Raw genomic sequence first — 19,773 nt, forward strand, 5'->3', positions numbered from 1 at the left:
AGTGGTTTTATGAGCCAGGCGTTATTCTGTGTACTTAACATAGATTGTGTCATATAAGCTTCCTAACAACCCCATCTGATTTGCATACTGTCTTCGTTTTACAGATGATGAAACCAAGGCATAAGAGGTCAAGTAGTTTACCCAGTGTCACAGCAGTCAGTAGGTGACAGACCCTATAAATTATTAAAAAGCAGAGTATGTGTGTTTCTGTCACAGAGGCTATACTGTTCTTTCCATGTTAGAATAAATCGAGATGGTAAAATTTTTAAATCAGTTGTTAATATACAGAAATTAAGAGCTTAGTAAATATGGTGAAGAGGAAGTTTGTATAGTATTTGCTCCTTTATAACAGTTGAATGAGGCTGTTTCTGAAATTAAGTCTTCATTGTTGGTGGTGGTTTTTTTTGTTTTTTTTTTTGGTTTTTGTTTTCCTTTTTTTTTTTTGGCTAAAGTCTCCGAGAATGGGAGAAGGAAGGAGAGGGTAGTAAAAGGATCTTTGAGTAACGTTTTATGAAAATTAACTAGAAATTTAAAATAGATACAGTATTTGATAAGATTTAGTTTAATTTCAGTAACCTAAACTTTTGGTTTCCTGTTTATTAGTTTCTACTTACGGTTATTTTTTAAGTTAAAATGAAGGAAAGTCTGCTTTGCCTTCATACTTTCTTTTCCAACTCCTTGATTGTCAGCTCCCTGTCTTGAACCAGTTTCCTTTATCACAGGAGAAAGAAGATGTCCCTGTGGAAATGTCGAATGGTGAACCAGGTTGCCACTACTTTGAGCAGCTCCGGTATAATGACATGTGGCTGAAGGTTGGCGACTGTGTCTTCATCAAGTCCCATGGGCTAGTGCGTCCTCGTGTCGGCAGGTGAGCATTTTGAGTTCAGAGAGGACAAGGTTTGGTTTGAGAGATTTGGTGCCAGTAGCAATTCGTTACTGTTTAGGATGAAGACCAAAGTCCCTCCCGTGGGAACATTACCTACTTCCTTTCACACCACGCTCTCCCATCTTATGCCTCTAGCCACACTTCCTCTCTTGAATCCTGTTGTGTGTGTGTTTTTCTTTCTTTCTTTTTCTTTTTCTCCTCCTGTGATTTACTGAACTCTTCAACCCAGAAATCTCCCTGCCAGCTTCATATGGTGAACTCTTTTTAGCTTAAATTTGAAATGGCACTTCCTTAAGGAAGCCTTTCCTATCTCCTCTAGACTGGATTAGGTCCCCCTATTACGCATTCTCAGAGCTCTGTGTATTTCCTCTTCCTCAGAACACATATCAGTTTTATTATCAGGCTTCCATATGAGACTACAAATGGCCTGAGAGTTAGAGGCCCTCTCTTTTTGAGCAAAAAAGTGATATATACCTTTATATCCCCTGCTGCAAGCATAGTGCATGAGGCTCAGATATTTGATAAACAAGTAAATGGGTGAAAGTATGGTTGGATGGCATAGAATAGCAGTAAAGGATTTTAGGGAACAGGGCTGGGCAGTAGAGGATAGTAATTAAGGAAAGTAATTGATTCCAAGAGATCTTGATGTAAGTCCCAGCCCTGTCGGTTTAATGTTCTTAGGCAAATTATTTACCTCTCTGGGCTTCAGTTTCCTCATTGTATTTGTTCATCATTTAGTAATTGTTTACTATATATGTACTATTTGCTAGGTTCTATAGATACGTTAGTGAATAAAAGAGACAACTATCCTTATTCTCCTGGATCTTTTTTCTAGTAGGAAGACGAACTATTAACGTGAGTAAGTAAAGTATATGGTACGTTAAATTATGATGTATGCTATGGAAAGAAATAGAGCTGGATATGGGAAATCGGGAGTGCCATGGTCAAAGTAGGGTGTTCAAAACTTTACATAGGCTGATGTGTAAAGCCTCACTAAGAGTTCACAGTTGAGCCAACACTTGAAGGAACCAAGGAAGTGAGTAATGTGAATATCCAGGGAGAAAGCTTTCCAGTGACCGAGAAAGCCAGAGCAAAGACTGGAGAGAGAAGCATGCCTGGGCTGTTCAGATTAGAGCTTGTGACAAAGGGATTGGGCAATACTTGAGGTAGGTAGGAAGTGCATGAGCCAGGGGATATGGTGCAAATTGTGTGAGGCTCAGAAACTACTGAAGGGACTTGGACCTTTACTGAATTAAATGAAATACCATGGATTATTTTAAGTGCAAAAATGGCATTTTTTCCCCCTCCGCACTCCATGGCATGTATGATACTAGTTCCCTGAGCCGAGGTCAGACCTGTGTCCCCTGCAGTGGAAGTGCAGCATTTTAAGTACTGAACCACGAGGGAAGTCCCCAGAAGTGACATCTGACTTAGGTCTTAGCAGAAAGGCTCTGTCTACTATTAAGAATAGACAGTAAAGAGTCAAAGGTAGAAAGGCAAAATCTTGCAATAATCCAGGCAAGAATGATGGTGTCTCAGGCCAGTAGTCAGATCCAGTTCTACAAATCAGATCCAGTTTTGAAAGGTTGAGTTAAGAGAATGTAGTCCCTGGTGGCTCAGTGGTAAAGAATCTGCACGCCAGTGCAGGAGACATGGGTTTGATTGCTGGGTTGGGATATGCTCTGGAGAAGGAAATGGCAACCCACTCCAGTATTCCTGCCTGGGAAATCCCATGGACAGAGGAGCCTGGTGGGCTATAGTCCATAATGTGGCAAAGAGTTGGACACGACTGAGCACCTAAACAGCAACAATAGCAGCAAAGTGTCCAGGAGAGAGAGAGGAGTCAAGGTAACTCCTGCATTTTGATCTGAAGAACTGAAAGTGTGTATTAACAGATGAGGATGCTGCTTCATGTCTGGAACCTTGAGACTTTGGGAACAGTAATAATATCAACCTTATGGTGTGGTTCGGAGAAGTAGAACAGTATCCTGCATAGAGCAGTCAGATGTTGTTATTTTTTTCTAGGGAGATGGTCAGTGGCTTTCATTAGATTCTCATGAGATAAAGAGGTATTAGATCTTGACCTACAAGAAGGTCATGAACCATGGCCTTAAAGGAATGTCTGCCACTGATGTGATCTGACCCCAAATATTGATGAGCTGTGTGTTTGTTCAGCTCATAAGTCCAATTGATAGATGCTTTGTATCTCAGGAAGAAAACTTGGGAGTCAGCTTAAACTGTTAAGTTGTATTCCTTGGTATTATGTTTAAAAAAATGTTCACTTCTTTTTTTCCCCAAATATTTTTTCATATGTTTAAAGGGGGAAAAAAAGAATCAAGAAAATTGTCTTACTATCAAAATAGTCAGTGAAACTCCTCTAAATATAGCATACCATTAAGTTTTTGGTTAGCAGAATGTTTGTGAGATTAAGCCTTCAGGAATGAAATCCATCAGAATTCTAATTTAATGGAATTTCTCCATTTTTTCTCCCAAGAATTGAAAAGGTATGGGTCCGAGATGGAGCTGCATATTTTTACGGCCCCATCTTCATTCACCCAGAAGAGACGGAACATGAGCCAACAAAAATGTTCTACAAGAAAGAAGTGTTTTTGAGTAATCTGGAAGAAACCTGCCCCATGACATGTATTCTAGGTATGTATTCATACTTTTCATTTAATCACGCTCATTCCATAGTTGAGTCATTCCACACTTTTTCTGTCCTGGGCACTGTTCCAGGTGCTAGGTATATAGCAATAAAAAAATCAAAATCTCAGCCTTCTCAGAGACCTAACTGTGTGGAGCAGAGGCTGGGGAGTCAGTTAGTAAAATAAAATGAAATATATAGAACATCAGGTAGTAATTAGGGCAATGAATGAGAATAAAGCAGAGTACGAGGATAGAGAGTAATGTTGCAGGGAGGTTCTGGTTTAGGTCATATCGTCAGCAAAAGCCTCTTTGGTAGGTGACAGGAGAGCCGAGCCCTGAAGGAGGTGAGGAAGAAAACCATTCAAATAGCGGCTGAGAGTTTATTCCTTTTAGGCACTGCAGACATCAGCTGCAAAGACCTTGAGGCAGGGTATCTGGGTGTGTTTGAGTCACAGTAAGAAAGCTCCTTACTTCTAGTAAGGAGACAAAGGGAGCCTAAAGGGGAGACTGAAGTCTTCTTTGGTTAGAGTGACTGCAGCTGTGCAGGGGGTCTAGTAGGGAATGAGCCCTCTCAGGTGACTGGGCTCTCAGTCATGGTAGGTCATGTGCAGGGATTGAGCTTTAACAGATAAGAGGTCTTATGAGGAGTCTGAACAAAGAGGCATGTGAGCCAACATGTATATTAGAGGAATCTCTGTGACTGCGGTATGGGGAATTGTAAGAATAAGGTAGGAAGCAAGGAGAGCAATTAAAAGACATACTGTCTCTGTTGGATTAACCCTAGTAATGTTACTGTTCCAATTCCAGAAACAAGGTCTCTTGCTTTGGCTTCTGTTGAGTCATCCTCCTGAGTGTGCAAAGTGCCATTCTGCTTCTGAGATATAGTTACATGATTCATATACTGTCACCATTTTCAGCTCTTGGGTTTCTTCTGGCCCCAAATTAACTCGATAACTTTTTACACTAGCTGCTACCTACATGTTTTTGAATGGTTTTCCAAAAGGTTACTAGTTACAACTTTATATTGATTACCTATGGTTGTAAAGTTGAAGAAGCCACCATGCTTATGATCAAAAGGAAATTTGCAAATTAAAAAACATTTTATTTATATATTTGGCTGCCCTGGGTCTTAGTTTTGGTGTGCAGTATCTGCTGTCTTTGTTGCGGCATACAGGGTATTTAGTTGCAGCATGTGTTCACTGACCGAGGACTGAATCTGGGTCCCCTGCAGTGGAAGCACAGAGTCCTAACCACTGGACCACGAGGGAAGTCCCTAAAAAGTATTTTATACTTAGACTTTGTCTGGTTGCTTTAATGTTTATCTATATTGTTCTTTGGTGCTTTGAATTTTTTTCAGAATTGAATATGGTAATCATGTCTGAATGGCCAATAAGTCAGTACATTTTCTCTTCCACTCTAGGGAGAGACAACAAAGCCTAGTGAAGTTATTAAATCCTTCTTGAGTTTCTGCAGCAGAGAAGGTCTTCCTTTTAACTTGTGCTCTGGAGCTTTACTTCCAGTGAGGAGACAGAGGGAGCCTAAAGGGGAGACTGAGGTCATCTTTGGTTAGGCCAACTATATCATTGATTGTTTTTTGGTTATTTTCCTAGTGATGACCCTGGGGATTACATCTTAAACTTATGAAAATCTGATTTTCATATACACTATACAAAAAACTCTGTTCCTCTATAGCTCCATCCCTCTCCTTTGTGTTATTGTCAGAAATTACCTCTTTATACTGCATGAGCCCCGTTATCATAGATTTATAATTATTGCTTTATGTCTTTAAAATCATATAGGTTGAAAAACAGAATTTGCAAACCAAAAACATATTGCCTTTTATATTTACCTATGTAGTTACCTTTACTAATGTTTTTTATTTCTTTGTGTGGCTATAAGTTATTATCTAATGCCTTTTCATTTCGGCCTACAGGACTCCCTTTAGGACAGGTCTGCTCACAAGAATCTCTTCTCACCTTTTGTTTATCTGGAAATGTCTTAAGTCTTCCATTTTTGAAGGATATTTTTGATGTATAGAGAACTCTCCATTGGCAGTTTTTTCTTTCATGTCTTTGATCACATTTGGGGAATTTGGGGCCACTGTGTCTTCAGATACTTCTTCTTGCACTTTTCTTTTTCTTCGCCATCCAGGACTCCTGTTATGCCTGTGTAGGTCATGCTTAACAGTGTGCCTTGGATCTCTGAGATGCTCTTCATGTTTCTGTATTCTCTTTTTCTTTCTTTCTCAGACTTCTCATTTTAATTTTCCTGTCTTCAGGGTCATTGATTGTTCTGTGTGTTTGTTGAACCCTTCTAATAAATTTTTCATTTTAGTTATTGTACTTTTCAGCTTCAGAGTTTCTATTTCATGGTTACAACTTCTGTCTCTATTGATTCTCTATTTGGTGAGACATCATTCTGGTTTCTTTTAGTTCCTTGTCCATCATTTCCTTTAGCTCTTCTGGTGTATTTAGGACAGTTGATTTAAATTCTTTGTGTAGTAAGTTCAGTGTCTAAACTTCCTCAGAGACAGTTTCTGTTCATTTTTTTAATCCTGTGAATGGGCCCTACTTACTTCTCTCATGCATGCCTCATAGTTTTTTATTGAAAACTGGATATTTTGAATAGTACCAAATAATATAACTCTGGAAATCAGATTCTACCCCCCTCCTTAAGTTTTGTTGTCACTGCTTATTGTGAGTTGTTACTGCTTGTTTAGTGACTTTTCTAAGCTACTTTAAAGACAGTATTCTTTGTTGTGTGTTGTCACTGAAGTCTCTGTTCTGCTCGCTTAGTGGTCAGCTAGTGATTTAACAGAGAATTTCTTAAGTGCTTGGATCCAAAAAATAAACCCAGCCCAGATTCCCAGCCTTTGTACCTGCATAGTGCATCTTCGCTGGAGCACACATTCAGCACTCAGCCCGAAAAGTCCACAACTCTGCCCCTATGTGTACTGCCTGCTTGCGCAGGCCCTGACAGCCGAAGGTGAGAGCCTGGGGCCTTCTCAGGTCTTTGCTGAACATGCACCTTGCCCGTAGCATGTGCATGGCTTTCTAGATTTCCAGGAATGTGTGGAAGCTTCTCAAAACTCTTATTCCTCAAAACATCTCACTTCCCAGTTTTTTCTCCCAAGCTTTTCAGCATGTCTACTGTTTGCCCCAACTGATATCGTTTGCCAGCCCCAGCTGGTGGCAGCTATGTTTTCAACAAAAGTACCATAGCTACTTCCCTGCTATTTAGAAGTTAGGTAGCAGTTTGGAAAAAGTAAAATTGTATCCATCTCTCACATCAGCTTCAAAATAAATTCCCAGATTAAATATAGGCTTAAATGAACATAGGAGTAGTAAAGATACCAAAGGAAAGTGATGGGGAAGAAATTTTTATAATCCTTAACATAAAACCCAGAAGCCATATAAAAAAGATTGATAAAGTCAACTATATAAAAGTTTAAAATGTTTGGCAGAAGCAAAGACAGGTGACAACTTTGGGAAAATACTTGCAGTGTATATCAGAAAAAGTTCAAATTTCATTCATATATGAAGAACTATTAAATAATTAGAAAAAAAGATCATCCAATAGGAAAACAGGCAAAAGTTAATAGAGAGCAGAGACAAGTGGTTCTTAAAATATGCACAACCTAAGCCAGTAGAGAAATGTTAAGTTAAAATTACCCAGATGCTACTTTCTTAAAAAAATTATCAAATTGTCAAAGATTCATATGTTTACTAGTTGACAAGAATATAGGGAAGTGGCATTTGCCCATTTTGTGGTGGGTTTATGAATTACCATCACCTCTGTGAAAGGTAAGTTTGATAATACCTATAAAAATTAAAGTATATGTACCCTTTGATCCAGCTTTTGTACTTCTAGATGTTTATTCCTCAGGTGTACTCATTCCTGTGCAAATTCATATATGTCTTAAAGTATGTCAACTTAGTCTTGCTTCAGTGAGAGAGCAAAAATTTGGAAAAGAAACTAAACATCCACCAATAGGGAACTAGTTGAATAAATATATTAATACCAGCAGTGATCCTTAAAATATATTATTTTGCACCAAAATTTAGGTGTAAAACGATATGAGTGATATGCTAACCATTGTAAGTCCCACAACTAAGACCCAATGCAGCCAAATAAATTGTTGTTGTTCAGTGTTGGCTAACTGAACTCTTTGTATCCAACTCTTTGTGACCCCATGGGCTGCAGCACACCCATTGACAGTGTTGTACAACCATCAGTACTATCCATTTCTAGAACTTTTCATCATCCCAAATAGAAACTCTGTACCCATTAAGCAATAACTACTCATTTCCATCTCTTCCAGCCCTTGATAAGCACTATTTTACTCTCAGTCTCTAGGAATTTTGCCTATTCTGGGTACCTTATGTAAGTGGAATCATGCAAAATTTTTCCTTTCTGAGTCAGACTTATTTTACTTCGCATAAATAAAAAATCCTCAGAATTCATCCATGGTGTAGCATGTATCCAAATTTTATTCCTTTTTGAGGCTGAATAGTTTTTTATTGTAGGTATATGTAACATTTTGTTTATTCATTCATCTGTTGATGGACATTTGGGTAATTTCTATATTTTGGCCAGTTGTCAGTAATGCTATTGTGAACATTGGTATATGTGTATCTGAGTCCCTGCTTTCAGTTCTTTTGTATATTTACCTAGAGGTAGAATTTCTGGATCAACTTTCAGTTCAGTTCAGTTGCTGAGTCGTATCTGACTCTTTGTGACCCCATGGACCGCAGCATGCCAGGCCTCCCTGTCCATCACCAACTCCGAGTTCACCCAAACCTATGTCCATTGAGTCGGTGATGCCATCCAACCATCTCATCCTCTGTCGTCCCCTTCTCCTCCCACCTTCAGTCTTTTCCAGCATCAGGGTCTTTTCAAATGAGTCAGCTCTTCGCATCAGGTGGCCAAAGCATTGGAGTTTCAGCTTCAACATCAGTCCTTCCAGTGAATACTCAGGACTGGTCTCCTTTAGGATGGACTGGTTGGATCTTCTTGCAGTCCAGGGGACTCTCAAGAGTCTTCTCCAACACCACAGTTCAAAAGCATCAATTCTTCAGCACTCAGTTTTCCTTATAGTCCAACTCCCACATCCAGCTTCACCATTTCACATTAGCAGCAGTGACATATAGTGGTTCAAGCTTCTCCACATCCTTACCAACATTTGGTATTTTCCGGAAGTTTTATTTGGCTTTTTTCCCTTCATAATAGCCATTGTAATGAATGTGAAGTGGTATTTCAGTCTTTATTTGTATTTTCCAAGTGATTAATGATGTGAGCATCTTTTCATGAGCTTATTGGATATTTATATATCTTCTTTGGAGAAATATCTATTCAGATCATTTACCTATTTTTTGAGTTATTTATTTTGTTATTGCTGATTTGTTGGAGTTCTTTGTATATTCTGGATATTATACTCTCACAAGAGATATAATTTGCAAATATCTCCCACTGTTCTATGTGCTGTCTTTTCACTTTGTGTCCTTTGAAGCACAGAAGATTTTCATTTTGATGAAGTCTAATTTATCTTTATTTTGTTTAGTTGCTTGTGATTTTAATGTCACATTTATGAGACCATTGCCTAATAGAGGGTCACAAAGATTTATACCAATGTTTTTCTGTAAGAGTTTTATAGTTGTGTCTCTTACATTAAGGTCTCTGGTGCCTTTTGAATTAATTTGTGTATATGGCATATAGTAGGCTTCTAGCTCCATTCATTTGCATGTGGTAATCCAGTTGTTCCAGCACTGCCTGTTAAAGAGTCTGTTCTTTCCCCAATTGAATTGTCTTGACACCCTTGTCAAAAATCAGTTACCTGTAAAAACTCAGTTATATGGATTTATTTCTAGACTTTTAATTCTAGTCTATTGATCTGCATATCTATCCTTACATCTTTATACCCTTTAAATCTTCTGATTTTAATCATGTGAATATATTAATTTAAAGGTTTAAAATAATTGTTATTGATGACCACAGTAACTCCCTTAATTTCTCTCCAAAATTTTTCTTTTTCAGGAAAATGTGCTGTGTTGTCATTCAAGGACTTCCTCTCCTGCAGGCCAACTGAAATTCCAGAAAATGACATTCTGCTTTGTGAGAGCCGCTACAACGAGAGTGACAAGCAGATGAAGAAATTTAAGGGACTGAAGAGGTTTTCACTCTCTGCTAAAGTGGTAGATGATGAAATTTACTACTTCAGGTAAAGTTGAAAAAACTAAGAAAGAGCACTTTCAGTTCCTTTGATATCAGTAAAACTTATATCAAATTTTTTTTTTTTTTGAGTGGAATCTGCCTGCAACAATCCTTTATTTTTTTTTTTCCTTTAAGGTTACAGAAAATCTGCACATAGACAAGGCAATTAATTCTCAAAATAAAAATACCCCCCTCCAAATAGCCAGTCAGATTCCACAGTGAATATATGTCATAACACATTCTATTCCACAGGTGTACATTCTTTTGAGCCTGCAGGGTTTAGGATCCTTTCTGGAAATATTAGCGTCTCACAAACTGCCTCCTTTATTGGTAAATACTGTGATATTTCATTAGGTTCCGTGAAGAGGGAAGGTGAAACATGCATTAAATTAGCAATTTTGCTCTCTCGTGATGTATATTCTCGTAACATGTAGGTCTTGTCAGCCTCATGGTAAAGTCTTGTGTCATTCATTCTAATAAGCACCCCATCAATTCTCAAGAAAAATCGCAACAGCAAGAAAAAGCTAGAAGGCATTACTCTAATTTTCACACTCAGGCTTGAAACTCCATGATCATGAAGTTCATCCTCAAATAGGAGAACTTCTTCGAAAAACTTAATCTGTTCTCTGGCTTTCAGTTTCTCTGTATCTATATGATCTGTTGTAGGTACAACCTTTAACTTAAGTGATTCTCCAAGTAATGTTCCCTTATAATCCGTTGTATAGGTCCAATCATATGGTTTAATAACCTCTTTAGAGTGTTCACCCTCCGTCCTGCTTTCCTGCCACTCTTCAGCACAGGCTGCTTTAAGCATTCCTTGGTAGTTGTTCACACATCTTAATGCATCTGTAGCATTGAACTCAATTCCAAAGCCAGAGCCATGCTGGATTCTTAAAACATTGTCTCCAAACATCATTTCGGGGAGAGATGGCATATGCAATTCATCAGCTAACTTCTCCACATCCGCCGACTTCATGATGTGGGTCTTGGACGCCGTTAGCTTCCACGGCCCGAAGGAGAAGTCCTGGTGGCTGCTCTGGAAGCCATGGATCATCATGGCCGCGGCAAGGCCAGCGTGGGCCACACGGAACAGGTTGGAGCACCGGCGGCAGTGGCAGCGGCAGCAGATACCGGTCCCTCCTCCTCCCTCCAACCCAGCAGCCTAGACTTCCGAGCGGTTACCATGTCCGGCTCCGCCCCACCCCTTATATCAAAATTGCATAGTCCATGGTGGGTTTTTATTGTTTTGTATTAGGTCTTAAACTAGAGAATAGACATTTCAAACAGAAGATATTGATTAATTAAATATTAAAGGAAAATCCTCATAATCTGCTGAGATGTGGTGACTGCAGACAGCCCTCTTTGTGTAGACTTCAGTCATTGTAATGTGGAGGCAGGAATCTTTGGTTCTGGCACACATAATCTGTCTATTAGGAGACTGTGTAGTTCTGTAAACTGCGGAAGTTCTTCTCAGTGTTTCTAGGCAACTAGATCTCAGCTTTCGGTCCAGTGCTTTTGTTGGATATTCAGCAGAATCCCTTAACAACACACATCTGAGAACTTCCCTGGTGGTCCAGTGCTTAAGAATCCACCTTTCAGTGCAAGGGATGCAGGTTCGATTCCTAGTCAGGAAACTAAGATCCCACACGCCGCAGGGTGACTAAGCTCGCACACTGCACTAAAGATCCCGCAAGCCTCAACTAAGACCTGATGCAGCCAAATAAATAAATAATTATTTTTTTAAAAAAGCATCTGTAAGTAGATGTGACTTTATAAATAAATATATGTTTTAATTATTTCCCTTGTGGACTTAAAAGAGTGGACGTTGCACATTACAGAAAGTTGGTTCTGAGTATTAAGGCAGAACATTGTTTTCCAATCCATCCTGGAGTAGTGTCAGGTGATTTCATTTCACTTATTTATTTGTTTATTTTTATGTCCATTCTTCTAGAAAACCGATTGTTCCTCAGAAGGAGCCCTCACCTTTATTGGAAAAGAAGATCCAGTTGCTAGAAGCTAAATTTGCTGAGTTAGAAGGTGGAGATGATGATATTGAAGAGATGGGAGAAGAGGATAGTGAGGTCATTGAGCCTCCTTCTCTACCTCAACTTCAGACTCCCCTGGCCAGTGAGCTGGATCTCATGCCCTACACACCCCCACAGGTGAAGGTGGCGGGTTCCTGTTACTTGTCTTAGTCCTAGCTCTGGTTTGCAGTAAAAAGAAAGGAGACATCCAGCCCCTCCGTTATGGGAGCTTCAACCTAGAATTCTTCAAAAAGGAACAGATTTTTTTATTTTTTCCTTTCTTGATGCCACTAATAATTTAAAATGTAGTATCTTTATAAAAAAGTTTCATAGATAGCTGGCTTTAGTGGCCGGTTTAGTTAGAAAGCTCTCCTTATCCTGCATTGAAAAAACAAAACAATGAGGAATTGCATCATTCTCTTATTCTAGCTTTTATTGCTCATACCTTTTAAAGTCTCTTTCTTTAGGACCCCATCTTTTGGTTAAGGTGATCCCTGTACATATTTTCTTCTTATTTAGAATTTTCTCAAGCCTTGATTGTGAGGTCACCATTATAGATTGCAGTCATGGAATTCAGTGGAACTTCCATTTTTCTTATATGATCAGAGGCCAGAAATCACTGTGTTTTGAATAAGAAAATGAACTATAAACTGAAGATGTCTGTAGAACAGTAGCTATTGAATTGCACGTTTTTGGCTTACAAAACCTTTAGTAATTGACAAGATGCAGTGTTCTGATGCATTATAAGAGCTTTCTGTCTTACAGTCTACGCCCAAATCTGCCAAAGGCAGTGCAAAGAAGGAAGGCTCCAAACGAAAGATCAACATGAGTGGCTACATCCTGTTCAGCAGTGAGATGAGAGCTGTGATTAAGGCCCAGCACCCAGACTATTCTTTTGGGGAGCTCAGCCGACTGGTGGGGACGGAGTGGAGAAACCTTGAGACAGCCAAGAAAGCGGAATATGAAGGTAAATAGAGCACAGGCACAACTGTCTAAGCTTCGTAAGCAAGGGAGTGTTTCCAGCAGTGCACGAGCTTAGGTTGACTCTCTTGTTCTTTACCACTTGCACATGAACTTTGTGTTGGGGGCTGTCTCCAATGGCTCCCATCCAGCAGTTTAAGTGTCAGCCTTGTCCCAGCTGAGCAAGTGCTGCCTCTGATTTGGCCTCTGATCCTAGTGTGTTGTTTTTTTTTTTTTTTTTTTCCCAAAAATTTCTCAAATATTTAGCTGTTTAAAAAATTGCATGATTTTTTTTTTCTTTTATTAAGTCCTGTAAGCACACATGTGTTGAGCTGGGGAATGATTGTACAAGGATGTCAGATACAGTTTTAGTTAAAATTTCATCTGAAACGGGGCTTTTAAAATCAGTGATCTTCTATTATGGCTCTTGACAAGCCGTATAAACTCCAGGCTGAGGCTTGGCTGAAGCGCCTGGTTTTCTACGCCTTTCCTGGCCTGTGCTGCATTCATAGCTACTATTAAGGTACTTGGGTTCTCTTTGAGAAAGCTCAACTGCCTTCATTTCCTTTTACTCTATAATTAAATTATTTGGGGCTGTGAGCTATCATTCAAGGATTTGGTGGTTTATAGCCATTAGGGACAGATACTTGATGGAGATTTTTTGGTTTTTTGTTTTTTCATATTAGGCATGACTCTAGTAAGGAAATGAGTAGTAAACATTAGGTTAGGCAGGATGATTGCCCTCAGAGCTGTATTTTTTTCATTTGGAATTGTATACAGTGCTTCATGTTGACAGTTTAAAGCCCTCTCTCAAATGACCACAGTGATCACCATTACCCTTCTTGACAGGGTCCAAACCCATTATTTTTCAACGAGCATAAATAAATTAATTATCAAGGCTGCCTCCTTTATTAAACTTTATGGAGTTTCCAAAGAAACTCCTTTTAAAAAAAAAAGTTTACTCCTTTCATTTTTTATATAGTTGATTTTCAAAATTATCTGACAGGCTTCCCCAAGGATCTTCTGTAGAACCCTAATCCTATAAGATGTTCAGCCAGAAAAAATTTGTGGCAAAAGCAGTTTGAGAAGCACTCCACACACTTTCTCTCTTGGAAACTTACAGTGCATATTGCCATATTAAAGTCTTTAAACCTGCAGTTAAGAACCTGTTTTTTTTCCACCTGGCATTTTCTGAAACTTGATCAGGTATTCATGTAATATCTGCTAATATTCCTGAGGAACCAGTATTTCATGGAACATTCTTTGAGAAATCATAGTCAGTTCTATAAGAACCTACAACCTTGGAGAGCATTGGTATTTCTAACCATAGTGGAAGTTAAGATCCAGATATATCACTCAGTTGGAGGAGTGTTTCAAATGAAGCTCACATGGCTATAAAGCCTGGTCCAGGACAAAATGAAGCCAATACTGCATGGCTGGCTACTTAGAGTGTGAACAAGAGTGAGAAATGTATCTGGAGATAACATAAAAATAAAAATGCTGGAGCCAAACTGAAGAGAAGGAAGAGTGACAACTTCTGGGAAATTCTTCCAGATTCTAAGGGGAGTCTGAAATTCAGTGAGAACTTAGCAAGAGGAGTTATGTGACTCACCAGTGTCTGCCTGAGACACCAAGTCTGAGCTTGTGGTGTTCTGACCCACTCAGTTCAAAACCCAAAGTTTGGAGTTTGGCTGACTTCATTTAATGAATCTCTTTTCTAAGACAGCCTAACTGGGCTCCTCCCAGAAAGAACCAGCAGGTCCAATATTCCATCCCCAGGCTTGAACTTTTCTTTTTTCAACTTCATTTTTTTGCTCTCCCATTTTACTGTTTCATTTGTGTAATGAAAATATGAGAACTTAATGTGGGGGTCTAGGTCATCAGTGTCTCACTTTTTTTGTTTTGTTTTGTTTTTTAAATGCTAGTTCAAGGAAATGGGTTGTTAAAATGGCCTTTGTCCCTCACGCTCACTGTAAAGAGGATCTGTACACTGGGACAGTGTAGTGAGTGATGACGAGTCTCTGCAGGTAACTTGCAGCCAAGGAAGCTTTGACTTGCTTGACTTTCACATTCTTACACAAAGGAGGACTGGAACCGTTGCTTCTCGATGCTCTTTAAAGCCATGTGACCGTGAGCTGTCTGCCCCCTCCTTATATCAGCCAGCGGTAGCCTTTTGAATTCCATGTTGGAGGCTTAACGTGTGGCAGTTGGAGTTTGATGCCAGGAAATCAGGGCTACTGCTGGTTCTCTCTGTATTCTTGGAAAAGTCACTGTCTGTCTCCCAGTCTCAATTTGTCCATGTGAGGAGTGGAAAGGATTTCCTTTTTTGTGAGAGTTTTGGTAATGCACATTTCTAGAGTTCGCTAGTCAGTGTCCAGCCTTGCCAGCTCCCGAAAAGACTGGGAATTGTGATTGTTGGGGCTGCTGGCCATGGAGATGCAGAAAGAGTAACTCCGAGGAGTGAGGGGTGTAGCAAGGATGTTCCACAGCCCAGAACTGGCACACAAGCTAATGCTCCTCTCGTGTTTTGGATGAAATAAGTATGAATTCTGAAACTTTTGCTGATTTAGGATGACTTATGGTCAGTATTGAACTCAGCTTCAGGAAACCTGGTTCTGTCCGTACATTGTCCATTGCTTCATATGTGTATACATATTGTTTCCTGCTTCTGATGACTGTAGCCTAGAGTATCATGCATTTTTTTCCCCTTGGGGTTTATTAAACATGACCTCTTCATTAGAATGTACAAATTAGTGTTTATTTTCCTAAAACTTTGTGGAGGAGGCAGTAAGCTACTTTTCCCTTACAGAGTTAATTTTCTTCAGCTGCTAAACCCCATGACACTAATGACAAGAGTCCTCAAATCTTAGTAAAATTGGGTGCAACATATCAGGAAAATATAGTAAGTAACAATTGTGCCAAAAATTATAATGGGCCATGGAATTGCTTCATGTTGAAATTTTTTAAAAAATTTGTAATGCTATTAATACTAGAATAATGGTAGCGCTTCTCATCTTCAGGGTGCCTTGTGAGATTAACCATGTTGGTTATGCTGGTGACGTTTTTAAATAAAATCTGTGCTTTCTGAATGTGTGTTGCAGTCTTAACATTCTTGAAATCTTTGCAGACCAGTTCTCAAGATGGGATAGGAAAGCTGGACTCTAGGTTACCAAGTGAAATCGGCCCGACTCCTCCTGTGTTGAGACTAGTCATCTACTGTTCCTTCCATTGAGACAGAACTGTTGCCTGTGTTTTTTTTTTTTTGTTTTTTTTTTTAACTAGTCCTGTTGAATGCAATGGATGGTATTTTGAATTCCTGGGTTAAAAACAGAATTGAAAATCTGAAATGCCTTTACAGAGCGGGCAGCTAAAGTTGCTGAGCAGCAGGAGAGAGAGCGAGCAGCACAGCAACAGCAGCCGAGTGCTTCTCCCCGAGCAGGCGCCCCTGTGGGGGCTCTCATGGGGGTGGTGCCACCACCAACACCAATGGGGATGCTCAATCAGCAGTTGACACCTGTTGCAGGTAAAAACAGGAGCTAAGACCATTTTTTTTTCCACTTTAAGAAATTCCTTCATTTTTTTTTTTTTTTCTCCAACGAGGAGTAGGCCACAGTCTCTAGGCTCTTCTCATGACAGATTCAGAGTTTGAATCATCCATGTTGTCCTTATATCGCCTTTCCCTTATGGGCAATGCCTCCCCTCTGCCCCAGAAATGGGCCCTGGGCCCAACCCTGGGAATTGGTAGAGAGCAGCTCTCCCCTGGCTGTGGGCATGATCTGGCGATATTCCGCACCCCAGACTGCTCTGGATAGAGTTCTACAGCAGAAAATATAAACAGACCCTGGATTCTGTTCTGGAGGGACTCCCAAGAGGAAACACAAAACTAGTCTTTAGGAGATGATGATTTTCCCGTCTCATCCCAGTATTCAGTTTGCCTTGTTCTGCTGCAGCCATCCTTTAGAAGACTGACCATTTAAAAGGATTTTTGACAATGAATTATAAATCCTTTCTTGGTCACCAATGTGCATGACTGCTAAGTAGAATACAAAGTCTTTATTCAATTCATTGTGCCCACTCTGTAATGCTTTTCTATTTAATTACATTAAACTGCATTTTCTGTTAGTATCCCAGTCACATATTTTTCCAAAAAGAAAAGAAAATGATGAATGTGGTTTGCTTGTGTGTGTTGTCTCTGGTTCTGGTAGCCATGGCAAAACTGGCCATTCTTGAGTTGAATATTCTTGTCTGACACGTCTCCAATGAGAAGCCTGCAGACCGCTTCTCAGGTCCCTCTTTTGTGATCTCTCTAAGCCTGGTGAGGTCCATCCAAGCTGTGTTTCTTCTTAAGCAAGCAGTCTGACCTCTTTGCAGGGAGCCCAAGATAGTGTTGTTCAAGACAAGCTCATTGGGATGCTGTTTTTGTTTTCGCCTCTTTTTTTTTTTTTTGCTTTTCAAGGCAGAGTAGCATAGGATAACTTTTCCATTGTTGCTCCTACCTTTTGTGATGGCAAGTTCTCAGATGCACTATCGCTGCACTCAGCAGTTGCACTCGCCAAAGCACATCTGAATCATGGCTTTCAGTACTCTCAGTGTATCTGATGTTGATCTAACAAATCTCATAATCGCCTGCTCTATTCCATGGCCCATTTTGGTTAATGGGGTTCCAGTGGTTTTTAGAAATCAGACCTTGAACGTGGGGACTTTGAAAGTTAGAATTCCCTCATTAACATTCTCTTTTGTTATTTGATGTGTGATATTCTAGCACTGTGCCCTTGACTAAAAAGCCCAGGGACACATTAACAAAATGAATTCAAACAGCTAAAAACATTAAAAAAACAGCAGCTGCAGCATTTTAGCTCCCTGTTGGGGAATGACTTCATGGAACTCTGATGGGTGAGGAGGGCGGGCCCCCTTTCCAGAAAGCCTCTGCTCCATTATTAAGCATATGGTGCCCAGGCCTCTGGACCATGGGAGTGCAGGGCAAGCATTCTCTACGGGAACCAGTCTTTGGTCCACAGCAGGAATTTTGCCGCTAAGAGGGTGATTTTTTTCATGGGTTTACAGGTTGCATAGTGCCTGATTCTTAGCCTTGTTGCTGTCTGAGACCAGCTTTGCTTACAAGCATTGAAGCTCATTTGAACACATGTGACTGGGATAATAAATGCCAAAGTACAGTTTAATGAAGACAAGTGTGATGTCTTTCGGTTCTTAATAATTTCTCCAACCACAGCCTATGTAGGCTGCGTTCAGATGGGCTTTTGTAATTGAAAGCAAAGCCTCCTAACATTCTTACATTCCCACCTACTTATCCCTAAAAACTATCTGGTGGAAATGGTTAAAAGACAGTTTGGTAGCGTTGCATCTCCTCATAAGTAAGATTATGGTGTCTGTTCTTCACTCTCTGAACTCTACTTTAAGAAAAAGGAAATTCATAGTCCTAGTTTATGTACAGAGGTATTGTTATTTAAAACTTATTTTAATTATTTGTAGGTTTCTTAGCTTAGGTTTCTTAGCTTAGATATGACCAATGAGGCAAGCTGAATCAATCTCAAGAGTTTTCAATAATTTTATAGCGTCAAAGGACTAAAAATAAATACCTCTCAAACAATTTGTCAGAGAAAGTCAAAAAGTAAAATTCTTAGAATCTGCAGCTTTCCACTATATCTAGAACCCCCTCTATAATACAAAGAGAATTATATAAAAATGAGGTTTGGCATCAGTTCCTCAATGCTCCCTTTGTGCAAGAAGCTGTGACCAAAGATGATTGCATTTTGGGGGGAGCCTTGTGTTTTGTTCATTGTGATCATTTCAGATGCCAGAAAAAATCAATTTGTTTTTCTCGATTAAAAAAATGTCTGTGGCTTTAAAGTTCTTTTGATAGGTGAGTCTTTGACATTTTGAAATTTTCTTCTTTTCACTCTTTTTGCCAAAAATACTTGTTTCTTGAAATTCTTCCCTAGCTAGCAGAAACTATTTTGTGTTGTGACGATGCACTTTGAAAATAAAGGAATGAAAACCTCTGTTCAGAAAAATTCTGTACCTCCTTTAAAATGTTCCCTGTTAACTGAAGGTCTGTGAGGACATTTGTGCACTTGGAGACAATGATGACAATTGGCATTTTCTCATGTCAGCAGAGCCTGATTCTCCAGCTGTTCCTCCTAAGGTCTGCGCACAAGCTGCTGAGTGACCTGGGCTTAGGTTGGCTTGGGGGGCGGGGAGAGGGGGAGGTTTTATCTTAATTTTATCATGTTTGGAAATCTAAAGATGAAGCATCAGTCATTGTGATGACTCTTAGCTGTTCCCCAGCTCAAGCTCAAGCATGCTCCATTCTTACCAGCAGTGGTGGGGCTAGAAGGGAGGAGGAATGGACACAGAAGTCTTGAAAACTTCTTGCCCACCTCCCCCCGTGCTGGAGAACCATGCTTTGTGATCAGGGCTGTGCGCCTCATTTCCTCCATTTCAGTTTCCCCTCATGTGTACCCGTGATAGGCATAAGAGTGTGGGCATAGTGGAATGATGGGGTTTATACTGTTCAGTAGAATCGCAGTAGACAGAACTGGTCACTCCGTTTGAACAGCTTGCAGTAATCATGACCTTGGGAAGGCTGTTACTACTTCTCTTTATTATTTAACTGAAAACATGCAGTGTATTTACCCTAGGGAGAATAACTATAAATAATAATATACTAAGTACTAATTCATCCAAAAATATATTTCATATTTGTAATGTTTTATTTTGTTCATTATTGCAACAAAATAATTGCACTAATTGTTATATCATGCAGTACTAAGGGCGCTTATTCATTAGTAGTGCATGTGTGGGGGGGTTGTTATTACTTAGTTCATGTTGCATGTTAATGATGCATGTCTGAAATTTGTTGTGTCCTTCAAGGCATGATGGGTGGCTATCCGCCAGGCCTTCCACCTTTGCAGGGCCCAGTTGATGGCCTTGTTAGCATGGGCAGCATGCAGCCACTTCACCCTGGGGGGCCTCCACCCCACCATCTTCCGCCAGGTGTGCCCGGCCTCCCGGGCATCCCACCACCGG

At 39.8% G+C, this 19,773-nt stretch overlaps 1 protein-coding gene and 1 pseudogene across 15 annotated transcripts in view; one reads left to right on the forward strand and one right to left on the reverse strand.

Moving 5' to 3' along the window:
- The window catches only part of PBRM1 (polybromo 1), a 101,934-nt gene that overhangs the window by 74,110 nt on the left and 8,051 nt on the right, over nt 1–19,773 (forward strand). For 7 of the 14 annotated variants that reach the window (XM_018066711.1, XM_018066713.1, XM_018066712.1 and 4 more), the window contains 7 exons: nt 723–868; nt 3,381–3,538; nt 9,566–9,749; nt 11,694–11,904; nt 12,532–12,733; nt 16,085–16,249; nt 19,618–19,773. In XM_018066711.1, the coding sequence (XP_017922200.1) occupies nt 723–868; nt 3,381–3,538; nt 9,566–9,749; nt 11,694–11,904; nt 12,532–12,733; nt 16,085–16,249; nt 19,618–19,773 (1,222 nt within the window). The remainder of the gene's footprint in view (nt 1–722; nt 869–3,380; nt 3,539–9,565; nt 9,750–11,693; nt 11,905–12,531; nt 12,734–16,084; nt 16,250–19,617) is intronic. The other 7 variants (XM_018066717.1, XM_018066718.1, XM_018066719.1 and 4 more) reach the window with 3 other exon arrangements.
- On the reverse strand, nt 9,815–10,984 carry LOC108633259 (annotated as a pseudogene). Its single transcript, XR_001919957.1, has one exon. The product of XR_001919957.1 is annotated as a TIP41-like protein pseudogene (transcript).

This window comes from Capra hircus, chromosome 22, assembly GCF_001704415.2.
Source record: "Capra hircus breed San Clemente chromosome 22, ASM170441v1, whole genome shotgun sequence".
NCBI classification, from domain to species: domain Eukaryota; kingdom Metazoa; phylum Chordata; class Mammalia; order Artiodactyla; family Bovidae; genus Capra; species Capra hircus.